The sequence below is a fragment of the Ovis canadensis genome, chromosome 11 (genome assembly GCF_042477335.2).
Source record: "Ovis canadensis isolate MfBH-ARS-UI-01 breed Bighorn chromosome 11, ARS-UI_OviCan_v2, whole genome shotgun sequence".
Taxonomy (NCBI): domain Eukaryota; kingdom Metazoa; phylum Chordata; class Mammalia; order Artiodactyla; family Bovidae; genus Ovis; species Ovis canadensis.
The window spans coordinates 44968618-44992986 of NC_091255.1; the positions used below are offsets into that span (position 1 = coordinate 44968618).

The window sequence follows — 24369 nt, forward strand, 5'->3', positions numbered from 1 at the left end:
CTTTCTGCCATAAGGCTGGTGTCACAGTTTCACTCTGTTGCATGTGGCTGTCCAGTATTCTCAGCGCCACTTATTGAAAAGACTGTCCTTTCTCCATTCTTTGCTCCTTTGTTGTAAATTAACTGTCTATGGTGGTTTGGTGACTTAGTTGCTAAGTCGTGTCTGACTCTTGCGACCCCATGGACTGTAACCCGCCAACCTCCTCTGTCCATGGGATTTTCCAGGCAAGAATGCTGGAGTGGATTGCCATTTCCTTCTCCAGGGGATCTTCCCAACCCAGGAATCAAACTCAGGTCTCCTGCATAGCAGGCAGATTTGAAAAGCTGTTGAACCATGCAAAGACGCCAGGATTCTTGGCCTCCGGAGGAGAAGAATTCAATCTGGGGCCAGAGACAAGGCTTGATCGCTCAGAGCTTTTGTGTAATAAAGTTTTATTAAAGTATAAAGGAGATAGAGAAAGCTTCTGACATAGACATCAGAAGGGGGTAGAAAGAGTATCCCTGCTATAAACTTTTAAAACAGTAATAAGTCTTTTGCCCTCTTAGTTTCTTTACCATCTCTTTTGCTGTATACAGATTTAAAATTTCAGAGTTGAATTTTTCAAATTTTGTGATTTCTGGGTTTAATAAAATAACTCCCTCTCCCAATAATTAAAGATTATTATTAAAGTATTTCTTGAATTTTCTTCTGGCATATTAGGTTTTATTTCCTACATTTAAATATTTAATCTAACTCAAATATGTTTTTGTTTATGGTGTGAGGCAGGGGTTTGTCTTTACTTTCCAAATATGTTCTCCCAATACTACTTCATCATCTATATTTTTCTCCTTATTAAAATGCTATCTGTATAATAAAAGTAAATTCCTATTCTGTTCCATTGATCTCCCTTCCTCTGCTATCTTAATTTATTTTAGGAAATGTATGATAATGTATTTAATCAACCCATCATTCACCTCCTATACATATCCCTTCTAACCTTTTCATAACAAATTATAGCCATTTTGTGGTATTTATTTTTCCATATATATCTTAGAATCAAGTTTGGGAACTTTGTTTCAGGTTTTCACAGAAATGCAACATCTTTACACGCAGATCAAATGAGCCCAAGTAGAGGTTCTCAACCCTGGCTGCACAGTAGAATCTTTGGGGGTACTTTTAAGCATTCCAATACTGGGGTCCCACCTCGACAGACTTAGATTTCATCACTTAGGGGTGTAGTCCAGAAACCAGCAGTCCTCCAGGGGATTCCAGTGTGCTGCCAAGACTGAGACCAAATAGCTAAAGTATGTGGAAGTGCTCTGAGAAGATACCCTGCACTCCCTTGCCCTGGCCAGGTTCTGCTGTCTGCTTAACGCGCTCACTCACCCGCACTGTCTTATTCTCCATGTTGATGGTGGGGACGCTGGTTCGGAGGAACAGGGTGGCCCAGCTGGCTACCCTGACTCGGTCAAAGTCTCTGTAATCCTGGAGAGGGGCATGATGAGTCAAAAGGAGCAGCTGAAGTCCCTCTGAGCCTCCTTCTTGACCAGCCCCCGGGACACTCTCCCTCCACAGAGCATCTTTAAACAGCACTCCAAAGGACCTGTCACCAGGCCTCTCCTCTACACGCGAATGCACATCATTCATTCATCTCTGTGTCAGGTCCTATGCTGGACGCTGGGGACAGCAGGGACAGTGAAGGTCTGGACTGCGGGCTAAATCTGGCCCAGGAACTGCTTTTGTAAATAAAGTGTTTCTGGCACACAGACACGCCCATTCACCAGCGTACTGTCTGTAGTAGATACTGTCTGTAGCAGTCTGCTACAATCCAGAATTGAGTACCTACAACAGAAAGCACGTGGCCCACAGCGCTGAAAAGAGATGTGGATCTAGTCATCCACAGAAGAGGTTTGGTCTAGGTTGGCTGGCACTGCAACCCAGAGCAGAGTGTGCTAAGTGGCATGTGCGGCTTCAGAGAAAGTTCTGTGAGTGTCTAGACGGGAGAGGTCATTGTCGGCTAAGAAATCAGGAAAGATCTTGCTGGTGGTCTCTGAGGGAGACTGTGAAGGCTGAACTGGAGTTCACATGCAGAGGTAACAGATGGGAGCTGGCATCCAGGGGAAAGGAGCAGCATGGGGTAGCGCAGAGAGGTGAGAAAGTAATGGATACACAACAGAATAACAGACACAGGAGATGTTATTTTATGGAGACAAAATGATGTCATGTCCACACAGGGATGCACAGACTAACTCTGACAGGGCACACGGTAACAGGTGCATAACCCAGCATGCCTCCATCTCCATGCAGTCAGTCACCAGCAACACTCAGGCACACATGTGTAGTCTGGCCTCACCCTCTCCCTGTTGCTCTCCCAGCCCGAGGTGGGTGGCAGTTGAGACCGGCACTGACCTCGATGAAGGTGCTGTTCCACACTCGTGCCTGGATGGTCACGTTGGTGATGACAGGGGCATCAGGGATGGGGCACTCCAGCCACACACAGTGGGTGTGGTCACTGCCACAGCTCTGAGATAGGCAGGGAACACAGTCCCAGACAGTCTGGGTCTCTAGATTCTCCAGACTTTGCTCCAGGCTTTGTCCCAACTATGGTTGAAACTGAAGGGGCCTGTCCCCATCCCTTCACTCAAGCACATTCCCCGCCAACCCTGCATATATGTGTTTAAGGCACATTCTTTGGACCACGCATATATAGATGCCAGCGACATGGAAAACAGGAAATCTGGTCCCTGTTCAGGTACACGGCGCCCAATCCTGAACACCACCTTCCCACACTGGGCTTCCTCCCCTGGAGGCTACTCCTCCCTCTCCACCCAGCTAGACTTCACCTTGCTGCACAGGCCTGCTCCCCGCTCCCTTCCGACAGAGGGCGCCCTGCACCCTGTCTTCATTTTGTGTCTCCCCATCCTTAGTTCTAATGTCCAAAGCTTTGAACAGCTATATCACCCCCAACAGGTTGGGGGTCCTGGGAATAGAATCAGTGTCTGTGCTTTTGGTTCACCGTATTGGCTGCTCCCCAGCACAAGGCAAGGGCCACATCACCAGATCAGACTGGGGTCTCCTGGAGAGTGGCACCTATCTTGCTTCGTATGTCTCGAGGTGCCCACTCACCTTATGATGGGTGGGCATACTCCCCCCAACCCTGCCCTGGCCACTCACCAATTGGATCTCAGACTTGGCCTTTTTGGCAGCAGCCAGAGTGACAGGTGGGGGGCCTTGGCCTCCTGGGTCCAGTTGTCGCCGCCTGCGCTGTGGAGCTGGCGGCTTGTCCCCAGGAACCTGAAGAGGGTAGAGGCGATTTACTGGTGGAAGGAGCAGAGGTGAGGAGAGGAGGAAAGGGCAGGGAGAGGAAAATGTTGGCCTTTCTGCTCTGCAACTAGCAAAGGAAATGGGCCACAAGTGAACGCGCTGCCTGGTGTCCTTACAGAGAGAGTGAGGTTGAGAGGGTTGATAAGGTCTCCAGGTGGCCGGCAGTGCCAGGATCCATTGCCACGGACAGTGATCTCCGTGGGGTACAGCAGCCACTTGCCATTGCTGACTTCATAGGGCCACTCCAGCCCCAGGACCAGGGTCCCCAGGGCTGCCAGCCCTTCACCCATTGGGCCCACCTGTGAGGACAAGGGATGTCACGGCTACTTTCTCCTGGGAAACCACCTCTGTCTCACCAACCCCCAATCCTCACACCCTCTGACCGTGGACCCAAAGGTCCCTTTACCTGGAACTCGTACTTGAGAGGGCTTCCCACATCTTCCACAGTTTTCATGCCAGACTCACCCATCACTGTCCCCCCAAAGAAGCTTTGTAGCCGGTGATTCACCCTGGGGGTGAGAAAGATGCTAGAGTGACAGGAGACAGTAGGGGGACTTGCAGGGGTGGGTACCAAGGTACAGCTCCTCTGACATCAAGCAGACCTGAGGCAAACCCCAGCTCTATCATTTACTAGCTGTAAAGCCTCGAGCAAATAATTTATCCTCTCTAGCCTCAGTTTCTTCAACTGTAAAGTAAGGTTAATCTCTAAAGTGGGGTCACTGTATCGTGGGGCCATTGTGAGAAGACAACGACATGATGTATATAAAATCATTAGCACAATGGGCTCTCATGAAATGGCAGGGACACACCAACACCTTCACCCAAAGTTGCTGATTCCTCCACTGCTAGCTGCTCTGCAAGGACAACAATAATAGTAACAATAATGACAGTGATGTTGAGAATACCAGGCCAAGAAGGTGTGTCAGAGGAGCCTGAGAGACACCTTAGGGAAGGGAGGCCCAGGCTCCTCAGCAGGCTGCGGTTTAGGGCGGTACCCACATGCTGAGTGAGGCCTGGAGTGTGTAGTCCACCAGCAGAGGCAGGGTCATGGGCCGTAGGTCATCCTGGTGACTTGACCTGAGGAAGGAATACAGAGGGTAGGGGAGGACTATGTCAGCCGAGGCTGGGGGGCACCCAGGATACCTCAATCCCCATACAGACTGGCTTCCTGAGGTCACTCACGTGGAGAGCTGCAGCTGCGCCTGGAGTTCCCTTGTGTGTAGGGTCACTCCGATGACCTCGAAAGCAATGAGTAGCTCCATCTGCCATAAGGGCAAGAGAGGTTGCTTGAGACCAGGCAGGGGTGATGCCATGGGGAAGAGAGGGGCTGAGTGCTGTGCTAGGGAGTTGCCTCTCTGGTGTCTACCTCCCACTTGTCTCCACTCTTCCACCTTCCTAGCCTCATCTGCTTCCCTCTTCCCAGTCTTTTCTGTTAGTAATAGCTCATGTAGCTCAATACTTCTGAGCTACACGACCTTGAGCAATCACTCAAGCTTGCTGAGCCTATGTTTCCTTTCTGTAAATCAGCACCAACTTCCTCAGAAGGCTGTGAGAAATATATGAAAGAACTGGGCTCAGGGCCTGGCACGCAGCAGGTGCTCAGCAAAATCAGTTTCCTCGCCTCCACCTGCTCTCGCCTCCACCTGCTCTAGCTTTGTGCATAGCTCCCTAGTGGCTCCATCTTCCTGTCTCTGGGTCTCTCCCCAGCCCCTACTGCACCCCTCCTCCCCAACTCTAGCTCTTTGATTCAAGGAAGCCTGGGAAGCAGGCAGGCAGAGGGAGGATAAGGAATTCATCAGAGAAGGAGCCTTGGACCCACAGCCCTGGGAGAGTACAGTCGGGCACTCACCCTCTGGTTCCGTTTAAAGGGGTTCCCCAGCTCACAAACGATGGTCTCATTGGCTTGGCAGGCTCCGGGCTGAAGAAAGAAGACAAATCAAATCTAAGTGGTCAGACTAAGGCTTGTCCCACCCCTCTCCTGTGGCAGAGGGCCCGAGGCTTGAGCACTGGGTTCCCCTAGCAACAGAGACGTTGGAGGCACCTGAGGAAGCCCAGCCCAGAGGACTAGGGTGGGGGGCGGGGAGACACGTGGCAAATAACAACACGTGTACAAAGGACGCACTGGGTCGTGGTTGGGCTCTGAGGAAGCAGAGGGTACTCACGGGGCGCACTGAGGACAGCAGCAGGGTGGGAGGCACTTCCAGGGTGAGGAGCGCCTCGTGGGCATCTTCCCCAGCCCGCTTCCGGCTTGGGGTGTTGGTCACGTTGATGCTCAGGAGCAGTTTTCGGAGGTCTCTCCCGTACTGGAGCCTGAGAGGGTAGCAGCAGCCCGAGACTGAGCCCAAAGCCCCGCCCCAACCTGTTAGGCTCCGCCCCTCAGAAGAAAGCCCCTTTTCTGGCCAGGGAAGGCCAATCTTATAGTTCTTGGCTAATTAAGGTCCCTCCTCTCCGACTTGCCTCTCTGTGAGACCCCTCTCCTTAGGTCTCAACAGTTCTCTCCACTCTTTCCGACCAATAGGGCCCCGCCCCTCAACTCCTGATAGCCAATGAAGTCCGGCCCACCTTGGCCAACCAGCCCCGCCCAGAGCTCACCTGCTCAGCCGCTGCCCCAGCTCAGACACGAAGGCCGCCCGCATCTGTAAATTGCTGTCGCACCTGTTGTCCTGCCCGCATTCCTTCTGGAACTGTACCTGGGGGTGGCGGGAGTTGTGAAGGGCCACATCATCCATAGCTCTCTAGGCCCGTGCCCTTCCGGCCGCAGCCCCGGCCCCGGCCCCACCCACCTCCGTGTGGTTCTCCAGAGCCTGCGCTTGGTTGAGGACCGGGTAGGCATCCAGGGACCCAAGCCCCAGTTGGGGGCGATCAGGCAACCGCAAAGGTAAAGAGTAGTTCATGGAGATGGTGATGGGTCGGAGTTTGTCGCGGACGTTGTCCTGGGAAAGGAAGGTGAACTGAACCCAGCTCTGCACTGCCCTCCAAACAAAGTTGTATCCTCATACAAACCTAAGGCTCTAGGGAGGAGCTGTGCCCCTCTCCCTCAACCCTAAAAAACCCCTGTAAGGCTGAAACCCCTCTGGTCTGCTCACCAAATTGACCCGCTTTGGAAAGATGTGCCTCCTCGTCTCCAGAGACTCCTCTGGAGGAAGATTGAGCCTCCCATTCCTGGGGTCCCCAAGTTGAGTTTTCCCTTTTCACTCTGATGTCCCAGAGAGAGCCTGAGCTTGTCCTTGCTTCTGGATGCCTTTTCCCCAGGGACGAGCTAAGAATCTCACATACTTCTCTTTGGCCCCCATCCCTACTCCAAAGGTTTCTGTTCTCTACTGTGAGCTGGATGCTGTGCACTGTAGCCTCCACTTACCTTCCAGGCCAATCCACCACCTCTGTCTCTGGAGAGAACTCATTCCCTCACCCTTGACCTCCAGGACTCTCCTGGGACCATGGAGTCAATGTACCACCCCTCACCCCTCCCTCACCATCAGGAGCAGCTCCAGAGTCTGGCAGCGCATCTCAGGCATGGAGAAGAAGCCGTGGAAGACAGCTGACTGGCTGCGTGCAAAGTGGAGTCGAGGTGGGCGGCGGTCCCGGTCAGCCTCCAGCGTGTAGGCCAGGGCTGTGGGTGCACAGGCTGGTCAGCAAGTGACCAGGTGAGTGTGCCCCTCCTCGCCCTACAGCCCAGTACTCACTGATGTTCCGCCTGTAGTTGGGGTTCCCTGCACTCTGGTTATAAGCAAAGCACAGCTCCACCTGCACACTGTTGGGGGTGGGGGACATACAGGAGGGTCAGGTCACGGTGGAACCCAGATACCCAGGTCCCAGCTCTCACCCCCTTTACTGGGCAAGAGGAAACAGGGTCTTTGGGGGAAAGGCAGAGACAAAACTAAGGAGTCCACAGAGCTGGGCTGGGGTGTCCCTGGTGTCTTTAGGCCCTAGCAAACAGGGTTAGAGGGCACCAACGGGGAAACTGAGGTCCTGAGACTAAAGGAGTTGCCTGAAGCCAAGTGTTGGCCCAGCCTCGTCTTAGGCAGGATCCCCAGTCCAGATCTCTTTCCCCACCACCCGCTGCTTCCCTACTCCATCTCCCTCAGCTTTCTGATCCATTATCCTCATTCACTAATAGACCTTGGGGTCATCACTGTCATTATTGTAACCATCTTAGCAACTATGTTTTTTGAGCACTTAGGATTTACAAAGCACCATGCTAAGGGCTTTTTGTACATTACCTCATTTGATTATCACAACAACCCTTAAATTGATTATATTTTTTTAATTAAAAAATTTTTTTTACTGGAGTATAGTTGCTTTACAGCGTTGTGTTAGCTTCTGTGAATTGGTTATTAATATTACCACTCCCTAGAGCCCATCCCTACCATTGCAGTGGGCAAAGCTGGAATCTGAACCAAGTGGACCAGAGCTCCAACCACCATGCCCTACCTGCCCGCCCCCCAACCCGCACCCACACAGTTCACCCATTAGCAAGGAATTTTGCTCTTTAATGAGGTTGAGTGGTGAGGGCAATGCTTTCCCAAGAATCAACCCTTTAATGGTGGGGTATCAGGAGTTGCCAGGGAAGGGTTTTGAAAGCCAGGGTCCCTCCCGGGCTTCCCAAACATCAGGAGGAATGAATAGGCAGACTGGGGCCAGAGGGTCTCACCAGGAGGTGGCCGTGCAGAACGCAGGGTCCAGTATGGATGGCCTGGCTACCAAGGTCTTGTGGAGGATGTTGATGACAGGCCGGGCCCTGCATAGCAAAATCAGACATCAGTGCCTCAGGCCTGCCCCAGGGCAGGGCAGGGCAGGGTCAGGGCTCAGGCTTGTATGGACCTGATTCTGACGGTGGACAGAGCTGGGGCTCCGTGCAGACAGGGAAGGAAGAGAGAGGCCCCCATCCACCACTGCCCTGGCTTACCTCAGCAGCACGATGCGGTCTGACAGGCTCCCCACCAGCAGGTCTGGGTAGAAGTTCTCATCTACATCCATCTGCCCACTCAGGGAGTAGCCAAACGTGGCTAAGCCAGGCAGTCCCAGCTGCTCTCCATGGATTACCTGGGGGCAGGGGGAGGTGGTGGGGACAAGCTCTGGGGAAGGTTCCAGAGAGTGGGGCCCATGGGGAATAGGCAGGAGTGCGTGAGGAAAAGGAAGAAGGTGCCTCTGTCCCTGGCCGTCTGTACCTGCTGGGGCTGTCTGAGGAGCCCCCTGGAGCTGCCGTGGTAGATGTACACTTTGCCCGAGCCCTCGAAGGGGGCTCCCACAGCAATGTCTGGGAAAGAGAGACAGTTCAGGGTCACCCCGGGTACTATGGGCCCCATGGTTTTCCAGTCCTATGCTCCAGGCCACAGAGCCCAGCATGGCATGACCTCCCTGCCAAGCAGTGCTCAGAGCATCAGGGAACAGAGTTCTGTGACTTAGGATTAAAACTGGGACCATTAGGCACCCAATTGCTTCCTTTTATATATGGGAAATTAGGTCCAGGAGAGGGAAGTGACTTACCAAAATCACACAGCAAGTTAATGTCTCCAGCAGGTCTAGACCCCAGATTCCTGACCACTGGCTATTGTTTTCCATTATTACTGTGCCTTCCTTCTCCCCTGTCAACCGCCCCTCCAGACACCTGGTTCTTCTCATGATATTTAAGAGCAGGCTCACAAAAGCAGGTGTTCCCCATTTGGGACTTGGCCAGATAGTTCTCAAACACTCATCTCATCCAGTCCTCACAAGAGTGCTGGCAGTAGGTAATACCGTCCCCACTTCACAGATGAGGAAATAGGCTCAGAAAACTCAAAGTCGGACAGCTAATGAGTAGAGAAGAGGCTATTTGAGCCTATGTCTGTCTAACAGTGGGGGCTGGGATTTTCATCACAACACTATAACTTTTCTTGTTAAATTCTAACCATTATTTCCACAAAATAACTCCAAGATGTTTTGTCTTCTTAAACTTTCTAGTTTGCTGCTTTTGATCTGATATGGCCTAGGTAACTAGCAAGTCAAGCTTGTAGGAAAAGTAGGCAAAAGAAGAATAAGTAGGTCTTGAGTGGCAACTGGGCAACTCTTCAATCAGTAAGTGCTTGGGCTTCATTAACTGAACTTTCTAGCACCTATTTTGGCTCTTGAGAGGTTCCTCTGCCTTCCTTTTGGTTTTCAGATATATTCTGGGAAATTGAGGTTGTCAGAGAAATGACTTCCAGAAAAGCCAGGCGATCCCAAGGCAACCAAGCTAAACCCCTTGATTTATCCCTCTCCTTGACATGCAAGGTCTGATTGGTCTCCAGTCCAGCGGAATAGTAATTGGCATCCCCTATATCCAGAACTTCTACCGTGTCCCTGTGCTTAATATCCATACCTGGTATACTATATATATATTAAAAAAAAATATTTCTTTCTTTATTTGGCTGCATCGGGTGTTAGTTGCAGAATGCAGGTTCTCTAGTTGTGACATGTGGGCTTAGTTGCCCCTCAGCATGATCTTAGTTCTCTGACCAGGGACTGAATCCATGTTCCCTGCATTGCAAGATGGATTCTTAACCACTGGACCACCAGGGAAGTTCCACACCTGGTATAGTAATAGTATATTCTTTTTTAAATTTTTAATTGGAGGATGAAAGTGAAAGTGAAGTCGCTCAGTCATGTCCGACTCTTTGTGACCCCATGGACTGTAGCCTACCAGGCTCCTCAGCCCATGGAATTTTCCAGGCAAGAGTACTGGAATGGGTTGCAATTTCCTTCTCCAGGGAATCTTTCGGACCCAGGGTCTCCCACGTTGCAGGCAGATGCTTTACCATCTGAGCCACCAGGATAATTGCTTTTTAATACTGTATTGGTTTCTACCATACATCAACATGAATCAGCCATAGGTAATACTATATTCTTGATTTTAATATCCCTAGCCTTGCTACCCACCTCCATCCAGCCCACATCTCCCTCCAAAATCATCTCTCAGGGTACCAAGCTATCACGTCACACCTCTGCCCTCAAATCTTTTCCGACACCCCTCTACCATAACCCAAGCATAAAGCCCTAGCTTTGCTGCCTGGTTTTCAGTGTGTCCACCCCACCCCCACCCCACTTCTCCAGCCACATCTCTGATGTGAACACCTCATACCCACTATACATCAGCCAAATGTACCACACTCACATTTTGCCCCTTCTGTTCCCACCATTGTGTACACTCAGCCTGGCCTTTGATGCCCAGTGGTATGTCCACTGTTCCAGGAGGTCTACTGAGCTCACCCCTGGGGGCTCCGTCTGCACTGCTGCGAGCTCCCCAGACTTGGGCCCGAGTCTGTCTCCTTTTTGGGCCCTATCAAGCCTGGTATGCAGCTGGCTCTCAGTCAGTGGATGCTGGGGCGGGAGTGCTGGCTCGTACCCTGGAATCCGTCTTGGTTGATGTCGCCAATGCTTGCCACAGAGAAGCCGAAGGCGGAGCGACTGGGGCCGTGAAGAAGGAGGGAGGGGCGGTCTGGGAAGGAGGTGCCTGCCTGGTTCATGAAGATATAAATCGCACCCCCTACTTCCTCTTTCCGCTCAAAGTAGTAGGGGGCACCCACCAGGAGGTCCTGCCACCTGCAAAGGAAAGAAGGAGGGGGAGATGGAACATGCAGCATAACTGTTATTTAGCAGACACAACTGCGCCAGGCAGGGCACACAACTCTACAAGTGATGCCTCTGGCCACAGGTTGTGGGAAGGACTTGGAAGTGTCAATGTGACCAATCTGATAGAAAACACAGGTTGTGGAAAAGCCATGTACACACAGATCACACCCAAACAGCTCATATCCACTAGGGCCATATGAATGACAGGCACAGACAGTGAGATGCAGGCATTATGAAATTGACATGCAAACACCCCGAATCCCATAAAGTCTGATTGCAAATCAACATGCAAAACTGATGTGTAAATCCCTGCAAACAGCATGCAAAAAGACGCACAGTTGCAAACCTCTATTTCTCTGCCCTCACTCGTGCAAGCCCACCCCCTCATCATTCTCCCTGGCCCCAGAGAAATGTCCCTGGATCCTCACCCATCATTGTTCAGGTCTGCCAGGGCAATGGCACTGCCAAAATAGGCTCCCACCTGCGTGCCCTCCAGCACCTGCCTCCGCCGCAAGTCTCCACCTGCTTCCTGGCTCAGCAAAAAGACAGCGCCCACATGTTGGTGCCGCGGGGCACCTGTCACAATGGTGATGTTTGTGGGGTGCAGGATGGCACTGCCCACCTGCATCGTGTAGCCTGGGATGGGGGGAAGGTGGTCAATTGAGACTCCAGTAAGCTTGGTCCCCTTGTACTCTGGTCATCTCCCAGGATCCCCCATTATCTTCTATTCCTCTATTCTAAGTTGGGCAAGAAAGTGGACCTTGGATGCCCAGCCCCAAGTCCTGACTGTACCCTGACCATGAACTCCATGAGGGTCATGACTCTGCCTCTGGGTGGAGTATACAGCTGGTGCTCAGTAAGTGTGTGCTAGCTGAACTGAATGCTACTGGTCTCAGGGCAGCCTGGCCTCTCTACTCCCAGACACTGAAGCAGAGAGGACCAGTGTGCCAGGGACTGAGCCCCCTTTTTCCTCCCCACCAAAAGGCCACTACCACTGGACTCACCAATATAGAGGTTTCCTTGGTCCTCTGGGTCCTTGTAACTATATTCAGACAAATCCCAGTCCTTCCGCTGAATCATGTAGCTGTTTCCTTCATAAAGATTTGAGGAAGGGGGTATAAGCCACCACTCCTTTTCTCCACTATGTCCAGCCCCCACTCCAGACAAGGATAACAATAACCTCTTTTATCTGTGAGTACTTTGCCATTTGAAAATCACTTACTCTTTATTTTAACAATTCTGAGCTAGCATGATGACCCCCATTTTGCAGATGAGAAAAGTGAGGCTCAGGGATGGAGGCTCAGGGATGGAGGCTCAGGGATGTCCAGTCATGGCTGGAATCCAGTCATCTGGGTACCAGCATACTATCAACAGATGACATTTCCCCCACCCTAGACAAGGAAGCCAGACTCACACCATTATCTCCTCCTAATCCTGTCCCCAGGCTACCTGCTTTCCCCTGCCCCCAGGCTGCTGCTGGAGAGTCCCTTGGCCCTGCCAAGGAGTGGGAAGAAAGACTAGCAAAGTGAGCAGAGGCCTCAGCCTCAGGTGAGCCCAGAGCTGTGACTATGCCCTGGGCAATCTGTTGGTCAAGAGGACAAAATAAATAAATCATTGGGATGTAACATACCACATAAAAAATATAGTCAATAATAATGTAATCACTTTGAAGGGTGACAGATGGTTTCTTGGCTTCTAGGGGTGATCATTTTACAATGTACTTAAATACTGATCACTGTGTTATACACCTGAAACTAACATAGTATTGTACATCAACTATACTGCAATTAAAAAAAAAAAAAGATTCTGGGCTCCCTCTGCTTGTTGATTCTGCAATAGTAGGTGCAGTAAGGGAAAAGAGGTCATTGTTGCTATAGCCTGTGGTGGAGAGAGGCAGGTGGAGGGTGTGTGAGCCATCAGATGCCCGAAAGGCAGTATGTGGTGTGGCAGAATCAAAGCATGGGTTTTGATACAAGAAAATACTCTGCAGCACTCTCAAAAGATTGCCTTGTATGTACTGACGTGAAAACATGTCTGAAATTTATTGATACATGAAGAGGAAGTAGCAGAACAATACATTTAAAATGATTTTCTGTGTGGGTATGTGTGTTTCTTAAGATACCTACATATTCTAAAACAGGTCTGGAAGGACCCACGAGACACTTAGCAGTACACACTGGGAAATGGGACGAGGGAGATGTGGGAGATGGGCGCTCTTCCTGTTTAATTGACTGTACCATTTAGTAGTTGTACCAGGAATGTGTTTTATTTTTTAATAAGTTTTTAAATGGTAACCTGGCATCAGATGGACCTACATTCCAATACACATTTCAGGACTTACTACTGGCCTTGGGGCTCAGTTTATTTGACTTTATTTTACTTCTCCAAGGCTCAGTTTTCTGTAAAATGGGTATAATAATACTTGCATTTTAAGATTAATTAAGATAATAGGTGTACCTCTGGTACCTAGAAAGTGCTTTAAAATATCAGAGGTCGAGGTGGTTGCTGATGTTGGCAAGGGCGTGCTCTCCTCTGCCCTCTTGTGTGGAAGCTCTGGCAGACTGCTTCAGGGCCTAACAAGGGTAGTGGTCTCTGCTCTTCTTCCCTTCCCCCACGGTCCCTACCTTTCCAGTTGTAGGCACCAGGAGCCCCAAAGTACACGGTGTTTTGGGTGAAGCCACCGCTGGTGCCCAGCTGGCACATGCCCGTCTCCAGGTAGTCAGTGTTGCTGTTGCACATCTCGTTGTGGTAGGTCTGCCAGTCATCCCTGGCGTCCAGCTCCAGGTCGTTGCCTCTCACATAGCACTTGCCCACCATGCGCCGCTGGTCCTCTGACCCCGACCACAGCACCTGGGTGTAGCGGTGGGCACAGACCTGGGGGACGCCCCCCCAATACACACAGCTAAGCCCACAGCAGGAACTCAGGTACGGAGTCTCCATGGCCCCATGCACCTCTGCTTTTGCAGGAGAGGAGTGGAAAGAGGTCTCCGGGCTTTTCTCCCTTCCCATAGAAATGCCTGGACCCGCATTGCCTTTCCAGAATTCCAAAACCTACCCTGAGGGTTAGAAACATTTTTTGGAAGACCAGAAGGTACTGGATTTGAGAGTGGCGTAGAGATCTCGACAAAATAAAAAGGGAAAAGGATGAGGGGATGTAGGGCTCAGGTTCTTGGGTCTAAAAGGAGCTAGACATAGAGCAGGTTAGAAAGTTGCTTCTCTGTTGTCCCCAGATGATCCTGCCTCTTAATAAACAGATCAATATTAGAATAACAACCACCACCACTGCAGCAGTAGCTAATACTTACTGAGTGCTTACTTACTTAGTAAGTATACACCAGACACAAGTCTGAGCTTTTTGCATATTAATTCCCTTAAGCCTCCTACCAGCTCTAAGGGCTAGGGATAATTACTTCCTCATTTTAGATAAGGACACTGAGGCACAGAGAAATAAGCAACCTCACATCCAGAGAGAGGCAGGGAATACTCAATCCAAGGCTATCGGGCTCCGGAGTCAAGCTCTTAAGCACCAGACTGTGCTCTCTCTCTCAAAGCTTCTCGCGGCACATGAGAGGTGCTCCATTAATGTTTATTGGGCAAATCAACAAGAACAGGGTATTTGTAAAACAGCCAGGGGCCAGATGAAACCCAGAACCAGACCTAGTTCTTGTTGCCGAGTCACTGGGAAGTTTCTAGTGTTGGCACGCAGGACACGCTCACTAAAAACAAACTGAATGAAAGGATGGGCAAGTAGAAGGCTGTGGAAGGACCCAAGATCTAGACTGACTTAGGCGGAGCTCTGGACCCACCATCCTTATAAGAGACTAGAAACGGTGTTTCAGTGAGCTGGTCAAACCCGGAGCTTACAACAGTGTTCAAAGGTGACAGAAATCACAACAGTGATGACTATGGGGGTGACAGTGGCTGAAAAGGAGTGCATGTCTGAAGTGATGTAAGCATGCCATTTCTTTAATGGGCATTGATTACTTGGGTTTATAATTTGCCAAAACGCAACTGAAACTTAAAATCTGTACATTCACTGTATGTAACTGTTAAACGAATTTAAAAATGAAAAATAAATTGTCGATCTGGGACTCAAAAATTGAGATCCCAGGGGCCAGCACTGATGAATGCAGGCTAGGGGTGACAAGTGACAGCAGGGAGTGGCCCCCAACCCAAGCCGGATGAGCTGGGGCAGAAGGGCTGTGCTTCTTCCGTCAGCTGGCCTCCTCGGAAGGAGTGCGTCCAGGCCACAGTGCCTGAGGCTCTCTCTGCCCTTTCCATCTCGTAGTCCCTTCGACTCATTCCCACAAAGGGTGAGCACCGCCCCCACCCCAGGGTGGGGGGAATGGGTGATTCAGAAAGGACCCAGGCTGGCCCTTGGGAGCGCGCCAGACACCCTCCCCATCCCCCTGCCACAAGTGCAGGATGAAAGGACACACATGTCCACAGAGACATACAGCTGCAGAAATCGACATTTGCAAGCTCATGCACCAGGGTCCCTTCTCCTGCCCTTTGCTTCCCTCTGCAGCTCCCGGGAGATGAAAGGAGATGTCTGGAGGGGGATCCGATGGTGAGCCCCGACTTACCAGGACTCTGCCCGCAGGGCCCTGGCTGGCCACAGTCACGCCAAGCCACATATCCTCAATGATGTGGTTAGGGTTACCTGTGGGCATGAGAGGGCTCATGAGCCAGGGCACCTCACCCCATCGTCTAGGCATCCAGAGCCTCCAGAGGGCAGGAGTTTGGTCCCTCCCAGATCTCCCACTCCAGCAGGGCCACCTTCCCTCCCTGCCTTCCCCAGCCCATCACAGTCTGAGCTCCACAAATCCCATCTGGTCCCACTCTCCCCTAGGGCTCCCTCTTCCCAGCTGGGCAAGAAAGCACTTGACACTGCCCAGCCGAGCCCTCTGTCTCTTCTAGTCATTCTCTCTGTGCTACCTCCTCCACCCGGCTCCTGACCCAGCACCAGTTCCTAAGCCCTCTTCTCACTTTTCTCCTTGATGTCCACCCGCTCACAGTCATTCTTGTGGGCAGTGAGTGGGCACAGGTACACAGCACCAGTCCGGTTGGTATAGCCATCAGGCACAGCGAGGTCCCGGGGGGCACCAGCCAGGAGCCTGGGGGCAAGAAGGTAGTAGACTCAGGCTCACACTTGCCAAAGCCTGCTTCAAACAACTCACTGCTTGATGTACATGCACCGAGCATCTGCTCTGTGCCAGGCCGAGAGCAGGAGACGAATGGTTCTGTGCCCCTCCCTCGAGGAGCGCCCAGGGTGGGGAAGGCAGGCAAGGAGACAGACACCTGTGGTCAGTGCCTCGTGAGAGGAAAGCAGGGAGCAAAGCAGCCCCGCCTCTGCATGGGGGCAATCAGGGAGGCCCATAGAAGAGTACCTTGGCCTGAGTCTGAGGATGCTGCCCAGGGCTCACCAGGTAAAGAAGGGGAGGAGGGGCACTGCAGGCTGAGGTCTGACATGTGCAAGAGCCAGGAATTGTGAGCAAGAGGGTGACTCAGGGATCTGCCAGGCCCTCGGTACAGCCGGAGGCCAGAAACATGGGGAGGAACAAGAGGGCAGGGTGAGAAGGGAAGCTGTGGAGGGATATTAAGCAAGGCAGAAAGATGGCGAGATCTGGGTTTGGAAGGACTGTTTTGGTATCTGACTGACATAAGTAGATCTGGTTTGGGGAAAGAACGCTTGGCTTCTGAGATGAAGGTAGATGGGAAAAGAAGAAGGTGGCATTGTCCTGGCACAAGATTCAAACTTCCAGAGATCTGGGGAAAGGATGTGTGAGGGGGTAGGGAGGGGTGGATAGTTGGGTCCCACCTCTTTAAGCCATCGGAGGACTTAGATCTTGGGGTGGTCTGAAGAATGTGGGCAGGAAAGGACAAATGACCCCAAACCACAGCTGGGTGAGCTGAGTCAGCAGGGTCCTTGAGGGACCCTGGAGTGTCTTCTCGCCCCCTTTCTACCACACTGAGACAGATTTATGAGGTATGGGGGTGACAGCAGGAGAGCTGGGTACCTGACCCTTTGGGCAGAATGGTGCGCATGAGAGTGGGGGTGGATGAGGACTGTCAGTCACTTTGTCCCCAGTCTGCCTGGAGCCCATCTTTAAGGATGCCACCTGCAAGTCCCTACAAGGGTTCTTAGGGCTCTAGCAGCGCATCCCATCCCAGACAGGTGACTAGAGGAGAGGAAGGCAAGTGACCAGCCTTAACATATTCTCTCAAAAGGTAGTTCCTGGACCACTAGAATAAAAAATCCCTGTGATATTTGTTCAACAGGCAAATTCCTTCCCCCACCACAGACAGCCTGAGTTTAATCTGAGCGTAGAGCCCTGGAACCCACATATTTAACATACACCCCAAATATTCACATCGTGGTTTGAGAACCCAGCTCTACCACCCCTTGCTCTCCCAGCATCATCTGTCAGCAGCCTTTGGACATTCTGGCAAGACCGCTTCCTCAATCCTGCTGGACCCTGCCTCCTGGGTGGCAGACATCTCCCAGGTACTCCTCCATCTGCCCTGGCAATGCTGGTTCCTGAGGCTCCCAGCCCAGAACTGGGGCGCCAGGCCTCCTGTTAGAGCCTGGATATGCAAAACAACAGCTCTGCCTGCAGCTCCTGCCTGGGACCTGAGAGAGAGGGCGGCAGGGATTAGGCAGGGCCGGGCCTGGGCATGCCGGGGCCTGGGTGCTTCCGCCCACTGGGTGTCAGGAATGCGCTGCCTGGGGGTACCGTGAAAGGACCGCTGCCTGCACCTCACAACTCAGCTCAGACCTCACCCTGGAGAACAGTTCCTGAGAGCAGGGGTGCAGCTTCTCTGTGCAAAGCAGGGCGGGCAACTCCAACAGAAGGGCTGGCAGGGGACCAGCGTGGCAGCCAGGCCCTGTTAGTCATCCTTGGTCTGGGCTGAGATGGGTACCTAGTGAGCTCATGGCCTCACCACCTGTAGACATCTGCCCCCTGTGTGCCTGACAGGTGAGAGCGGGGAGCTACTGCCCGTGGAAAAGGAATATTTCAGCCTTGGAGCTGAGGGGTCTGGTTCTAGGTATGTTCTGCCTCAATGGACAATTTCCTTTCCCTCTGAGCCGTGAGTGCCTCATCTGTAAAATGGGCCAGCAGCTGCCCCACCAGCCTCCAGGATGGTTGGGGGAACAGTGGGTTCATTCTTTAGAAGGGCCTTCTGACTATGAAGCCGAGGCCCATGTGAGCACGGTGGTTCTGCTTTCTTGTGGCACCAGGATGGCCCCAGCACACCCCCAGGCCTTGCTCTGGGGACCCAGGAATTTCTGCCCTGCCAGATGAGGGCATCTAAAGCAGAGCGCACTGGGCAGACTAGTTCAGGTGTTTGGATGGGGCAGAGGGTAATGTGGAAGTAACACTTCTGGGGCTGAAAGACACCAGCCCATCAGTCAGGTCAATGCGCTACTGGCAGCTAGTCATTTGAGGGTAGGAGCTCAGATTTGGCTGGAGGTAGCAGTTGGGGGTTGGCTACAATGACCTTGAAGGGGTGGGTCCAGGCCTCAGTGGGCAAGGGGTCCCTGGAGAACCCAGATTGCATTCCAGGGTGAGCAGTGCCAGGGAAGTATTGCTATGCCTGCTGCTTTCCAGGCCCTAGTTTAAGTGCTGGAATGGCTGAGGAGCAGGTGGCCACACCCTCCCAGCAGCCTCATCTTAGAGGGAGTGGCCTGAGGGACCCCCTTCTCTTAGCCTCCTATGGTACAGAGAAGGCAGAGCTGGGCATGAAGAGCAATCGGACTGACATAAAACCCCTTACTACCTATACCCTTTCCACTCTCACCCTGCACCAGCCTGTGCCCACCGAGGGGCAGTGGGGTAAGACGCTAACCCTAGCCCTGCATCCCAGGCCCCTCCCTCCCCAGAGATTCCACAAGGTGCTCCCCCCACCTCCCTGGAGTATTTTTAGCTCCTACTTGGCCTGTTTAGAGGCCCTTTAAGGCCCTCTGGCTCCCAGCCCAGGATCCCATGGATCCACAGTCAGAGGACTGGGAATAGAAGGGGGAAGGAGGGTGTGCAGAGGGCCGGGTCCAGCTTCCTCCATCCACAGTCAGGTGTGGGAAAATCCAGAGGGTGGGAAAGATCTTTTTGTTGCTGTTGTAAATGAATATAAGTTACTAAGCAAATGAGCACACTGCTCCTGCTGTTGGATCTGGTCCAGATCAGATCAGATCAGAAGCTGATCCCTCCCAGACCACCACTGAGGTCACCCTCCCAGCAGCGGTCAGAAGTGGGATACAAGGCAGGATACTTTGTTCAGCTCTTGCAGCAAGGGAGAAAGGAGATTGGACGGCCTCTCTCCTAGAGTCAGGCTGGGCTGGGTGGGAGCTGGTGCCCCTCCAGGATGAGTAAAATGACCTCTCAAGGGCGTTCAAACAGCTGCCTCTTCACCCTACTTTTTGGCTCCAGCCAGACAGCCCCTCCTGGCCTTTGTAGAGGCCCCTGGGCTCCAAATCCAGAGAAGCCCTTTCTCACTCCTGCCACTCCCCCCCACTCTTCCTGGGGCAGATCAAAGCTAATGCAGCAGCCAAGTAGAAAGCAACAGAATCAAAGGAGGCTGGGGAACAGGGCCCAGGGGTGTCAGGGCACCCGTCAGTTCACCCCAGAGAAGTCTCCCTGGGGCCTACTGGGGCAGGATGATGTTCAGAGAAACAGCCCGTAAGATTCAACTTCCCAGACTCATCACCTCAGGCAGGCACTGGGGTGGCCCCAGTGGAAAGACTTCAATTAACACTGAGGGGCCAGCGAGTCCAACACTCAGGCCATGGGCCCCCATGCCTTACTCCTTTGGCCAGAAAGCCAGTTAGGGAGGGTCCCACTCCAGCTTTGAGTGCTTGGGTGGGGTCGGGGGCAGTGGGGTAGGGGGCAGCTCTCTGATGCCTGAATCCCAGCTCTGTGCCAACCCTCTGCCTGAATTAGCCATGTCCCCAGAGGCCACTCCTGTGTTAGCTGAAACTGCAGCCTCTTCGTCCTCCCCAGCTGCCCCCAGTCCCCTTTCCGCTCTGGTGACTCAGCCTAGAATCCCAGCACCAAGCTGGGGAAATGAGAGAATGAGAGAGGACAGGAGAAAGAGGCCTGGCTCAAGCCTCCAGTAATAAAGAACAAGACTGTTTGTCTCATTTCTTCTCCCTTTCTCTGGCTCCTTAGTATTTTTTTCCCACATCTGATCCCTTAGGGCATTTTTCATGTCATCTAACCTCAATCCCTCTTGCTGTTAGTTCTGACCAAGCCCTTTACACTTCATTTTCTACAAGATCAGGCTGCCCCTACCTCCCATCCAGTTTTAAGAGCCTTGGCCTGGCGTGGTCATTGGAGAAAGCCAGAGAAAAAGGACAGTACGGATCCAGGGCTTCTGCTTGCAGCCACAGCTGCTCTGCCCATTTCCTCTGGCACAAGCCTTGCAGGCTGCCAGGTGCCTGCCCTACCCAAGGAAACATGTTTTAGGAGAACAAGTAAGCCTGGTTCCTGTCTACCTCAGGTATGACCTCATCTTCCAGGAGCTGTGGCCACCCCCTGCCCCAGGCTTCCCAAACACCCTCATTTCCAAGCAAAGGCCCCAGGGTATCTCCCATAGTCTACAAGGTCAGGTCACCTACCCAGGACACCTGGATTCCCAGGAAGAAATGACAGAACAGGTACCGGGGGAAAGCAGGGGAGGTCCGTGACCATCTCCCAGAGGAATAGTCCCTCTGCTTCCCCAGAGGAAGCATCTCACTAAGAAGCCCAAAGCACCCTGGTCCTCTCCCCTTCCCTGCCCTGCTCCTGATCACCAGGAAACTGGAGATTCCAGAGACTGGGCAATTGGGGCTGCGGTTAGAGTAAGCCTCTGATATTGCGGGCATGGAACCTCAGTCTAGAGATGAAGGTGATGGGGAACAAAGACACATCTTCATTTTTAACCATTACTACAATAAGGCCTTCATTGAGAATATAATGAAAACTATGCTTTTCCCCACCTCCTGGCTCCAGAACAATGCACAGACATGCATGACTTTGCATACACTTTCCAGGGTCCCTGTAGCTCCTGAAAATCTGCAAGGAACTCCAGGCTCAGACTTTGTTCAGGATCATGAACCCTCCCCCATTTTCCAAAGGGACTTTGAAGCTAACAGAATATAAGACTGCCACTTGACTTGCTGGTTCCCCTGAGCTGTGTACTCAGGCAGCTGTTTACATCTGGCTACACAGCTGGCTGCAGCGAAGCCCAGCTGGCCCAGCTGGTTCTCCCTAAGGGTCATGGGGCAGAATTCAGTGAGATGAGGAGATGAGCCAAGATGTAGAATCACCCCTGGAAAGACTGAAGATACCCAAATGAGTCACCCAGAACTACCTGTCACTCTGAGATTCATCAGTTTTAGAAACTTCTGGGCTCCTGAAAGGCCTAATGCCATCTCTAGCTGCCCAGGAAGAAAAGCAGGACTCCTCCACTAAGTCACCTTGAGTGAGGCCCTTGGTTAGCACAAGAGCCCTCAGCTGATGCAGTATTTACCCCAAATCATCTCCTTAAAACCTCACTATTACCTCCATGAAGAAAGTGCCCTAATATGCGAAGAGTCAGGTATTAGTGACAGATTCTAGATGGGAAACTAGTAAGTTGCCTTTTATAGACCAACAGAGGCAGGAAGGCATATATAGATCCAAGCTGAACCCCTTTCTCGGGAAAATGGGTCCAGAAAAGGGAAATATCCTGCTTAAGGTCACATAGCAGAAAATAAAAATTAAAAAAAGGTGGGGGCGGGGGGAGTATTGCATATTACGGAATCTATTATTTCCTCCAGCTTTCCATTACCTACCCTTGCTTTTCTGATGTTCTCTTTACACTACATTCCTTTATATTATGTTGATTCTGCAATGAAAATCTTTTTCTGGGCTGGGGCAGAAAGAGCACTAATATAGAAACTTAAGCTGATGGTCACTTAGGGTCTCCAAAAGATGGAGGACTGGCTAAGGCCAGACCGCAGCCGCTGGGGCCGGGTTGCGAAGGGTGTGGTGGCCCTAACCTCTGCAGAAGCCAGATGGAATTGAGGCCAAGTAGGCAGGTAGACTGGACAGGGGCTGGGCCAGCAGGGCAGGGGCCAAGGCTGAGGCAGAGTCTGGACTTTGGACATTCCAGCTTCCTCAAGTTTCTGCAGGTTCCAGCCAGAATTGGGCAAGGTTTCAACACACCCTTTATCTGATCCTGTCCTCCTGCCCAGCAGAGTTTGACATCTCAGTCAAACAGAAGAGCCCAAAGAAGGCCTGCCTGAGCTGTCCTAACAGCCTTCCCTCCTGGACAGCCTCACCTTCCCCAGCTGCCCTTTTCCTCCACCTGCCAACCTCAGCACACTGAGCCCACGCAGAGAAACTTCTCAAACTTGGACATGCCCCTCTGGGCATGACATAGGCTGGGGGGCACAACATAAGCAGCTGGATGTGTCTCCTTCCCCTCTCTTCCCTCTCTAGCTCTTTCCCCTCCTTCTCCTTGCAGCTGTTGGCGAAGGAGACCAGAAGAGAAAAACACTATTTCCCTCCTGAAACCAAAACAAACACACTCAGGGTTGAAGATTCAACATGAATCCGTGGAATGCGAGGAGACTGAGACGTCTAGTGGGAGGGCATCACTGCCGGGGGTGGGGGTGGGGTGCAGGAAACCCTGGGGGAGTTGAGACAGCTCCTCCTCTCACTGCTACTTCTGCATCCTCAAGGGGTCTGAAGGAGCACCTGGACAGCTCCAGCCACCCAGACTTCGCCCTCACCTCTCTCTCCAACCACCAAGCACTTGAGAAGGCCCTCCAGTCTGGTTCTGCGCACGCAGGGTGTGGCTGGCGGGGCCACACACTAAGTGTGAGGTGGGGGCGGGTTTAAATGCATATGCCCGTAGGTTCTTCCCGGGAAAGGGGAAAGGCGTTTATCTTGCAGTTTTCCCCAGTTCCCAGCCCTGGAGAGAAGAGGCATTCGGTACACTAAATTCCCGGTTCACTGAATGGGAGGGGTCTCAGGAAACGGGGACTCCACTTCTATTCTCAACAGAGGTTTAAAAGGCTGAGGGGCTGAGTCTAAACAGGTTCTGGCCAGGACAGCACTTGCAAATGATTACTGCCCCCATCCCACTTCCAGTCCCTCATTTCCCGCCAAGCTTCAGCAGCAGGAGAGCTGCCTGGGTCCCCGCCCTCTCAATCTTCGCTCCCCAAAGCGGACGGCCTGCGAGCCTAGAAGCCACCGGGCCCTAGGGCTCGGACTCAGCTTGAGATCCGCATCCTGTGCGCACACTCTCCCTCCCACCCCACTCCGGCCAGTTTCACTTACAGGTAGCGCTGCTGTCGCTCTGTCTGCCGATGGAGGGCGACCGAGTAACCGAAGAGGCTGCCCGGGTTCCCGGCCTCCTTCACCACCAGGAATCGGGTGTCCAGGTTGAAGGCGGAGGCGGCGCGGTTGCTTGCGGCCACCATCAAGGCGAGCATGCCGAGCAACGGGCGTAGGACGCCGGCGGCGCGGCTGGGGCCGGGGCCCATGGCTGCCGGCGGGAACCTGGCCGCTGGCGAGAGCGAGTGAGGGCGTGGAGCTGGGAGCGAGGACCTGTTCACCTGCTCCGCCGCGCCACCGAAGAACGCTCCCGCCGGCCGCGTAGTTAAGCCCCGCAGCGCTGCTCAGTTTCTGGCCCCCAGACTTGGTCAATTTTACATCCGCTCACGGTCTGAACGCTCAGATTTCCCTCGGAGGTCCGCGGGTCTATTCTCCCGCCTGCGCTGTCCCGGGTCACCGCCCCCCTGTCCTGGGCACCCTGCCCCTCAGCTCGCACCGGCCGCGCCCACTTGACCGCACAGTCGCCTCCGATCCGGGTTCGGCGGCGGATCTGAGCAGGCAGACCAGTCCACCGCAAGGAAGACAGGAAGGAGGGGTGTCCCCCCGCACGCGCCCCGCCTCCCCACGCCCAGCCCCGCACCTCCCCACCTTGCGCGCCCAGCCAGGGCTAAGCTTTCCTTCCGGGGAAAGGGAAAAGGTCCCGGCTCGGCCGCCGCCTCTTAAAGGGGCAGCACCGCCCCTCCCTCATCCTTCCTGAGCCGGCTCCGCCCTCTCCCCCAAACACCTGTCGGGAGACCCCAAAAGCTTGGATTTCCCCTCCCCTCCGCTTGCTCCTCCAGAGAAGCGTCGCTTTCCGAGCAAGATGGATTGGACGGGCGGGGCCGGGGGTGGGATTTGTCCCGCTGCTTTGCTGCGGCCGCTGGAAAGGCCGTTCCGGGCGCGGCCACCTCTGTGGGTCCGGCTGGAGAGTCCCGGCATTGGCGCATCTGGGAACCAATATCCGCAAGCCACCGGCTGGAAGGCTCTGCTCTCCGCCGCCGCGCTGTGAGTCCCTGAGAGGTTAGCGGTCTCTGAGCGTTCTTCCTGGTACCCAGCCCCTTCACCTTTCTTGTCAGGATTTTTTCTCTTACCCGCTTGTTCCCACCCACTTTGACCCGGGCGGGGAATGGTCTCGCAA

At 53.0% G+C, this 24369-nt stretch overlaps 1 protein-coding gene across 1 annotated transcript in view; it reads right to left on the reverse strand.

Moving 5' to 3' along the window:
- Nucleotides 1-23885, reverse strand: part of ITGA3 (integrin subunit alpha 3) — a 28659-nt gene extending 4774 nt beyond the window's left edge. The window contains exons 1-24 of the mRNA XM_069543160.1: nt 23841-23885; nt 23196-23424; nt 15880-16007; nt 15477-15553; nt 13515-13764; nt 11895-11981; nt 11319-11526; nt 10664-10860; nt 8472-8560; nt 8210-8346; nt 7955-8041; nt 6987-7054; nt 6777-6913; nt 6087-6236; nt 5896-5993; nt 5466-5613; nt 5153-5221; nt 4486-4565; nt 4303-4380; nt 3710-3812; nt 3420-3602; nt 3154-3273; nt 2389-2502; nt 1366-1464 (exon numbers count right to left, since the gene is read on the reverse strand). Coding sequence (XP_069399261.1) covers nt 1366-1464; nt 2389-2502; nt 3154-3273; nt 3420-3602; nt 3710-3812; nt 4303-4380; nt 4486-4565; nt 5153-5221; nt 5466-5613; nt 5896-5993; nt 6087-6236; nt 6777-6913; nt 6987-7054; nt 7955-8041; nt 8210-8346; nt 8472-8560; nt 10664-10860; nt 11319-11526; nt 11895-11981; nt 13515-13764; nt 15477-15553; nt 15880-16007; nt 23196-23401 — 2913 coding nt within the window. The 5' untranslated portion in view covers nt 23402-23424; nt 23841-23885. The remainder of the gene's footprint in view (nt 1-1365; nt 1465-2388; nt 2503-3153; nt 3274-3419; nt 3603-3709; nt 3813-4302; nt 4381-4485; nt 4566-5152; nt 5222-5465; nt 5614-5895; nt 5994-6086; nt 6237-6776; nt 6914-6986; nt 7055-7954; nt 8042-8209; nt 8347-8471; nt 8561-10663; nt 10861-11318; nt 11527-11894; nt 11982-13514; nt 13765-15476; nt 15554-15879; nt 16008-23195; nt 23425-23840) is intronic.
- Nucleotides 23886-24369: the final 484 nt, after the last annotated feature.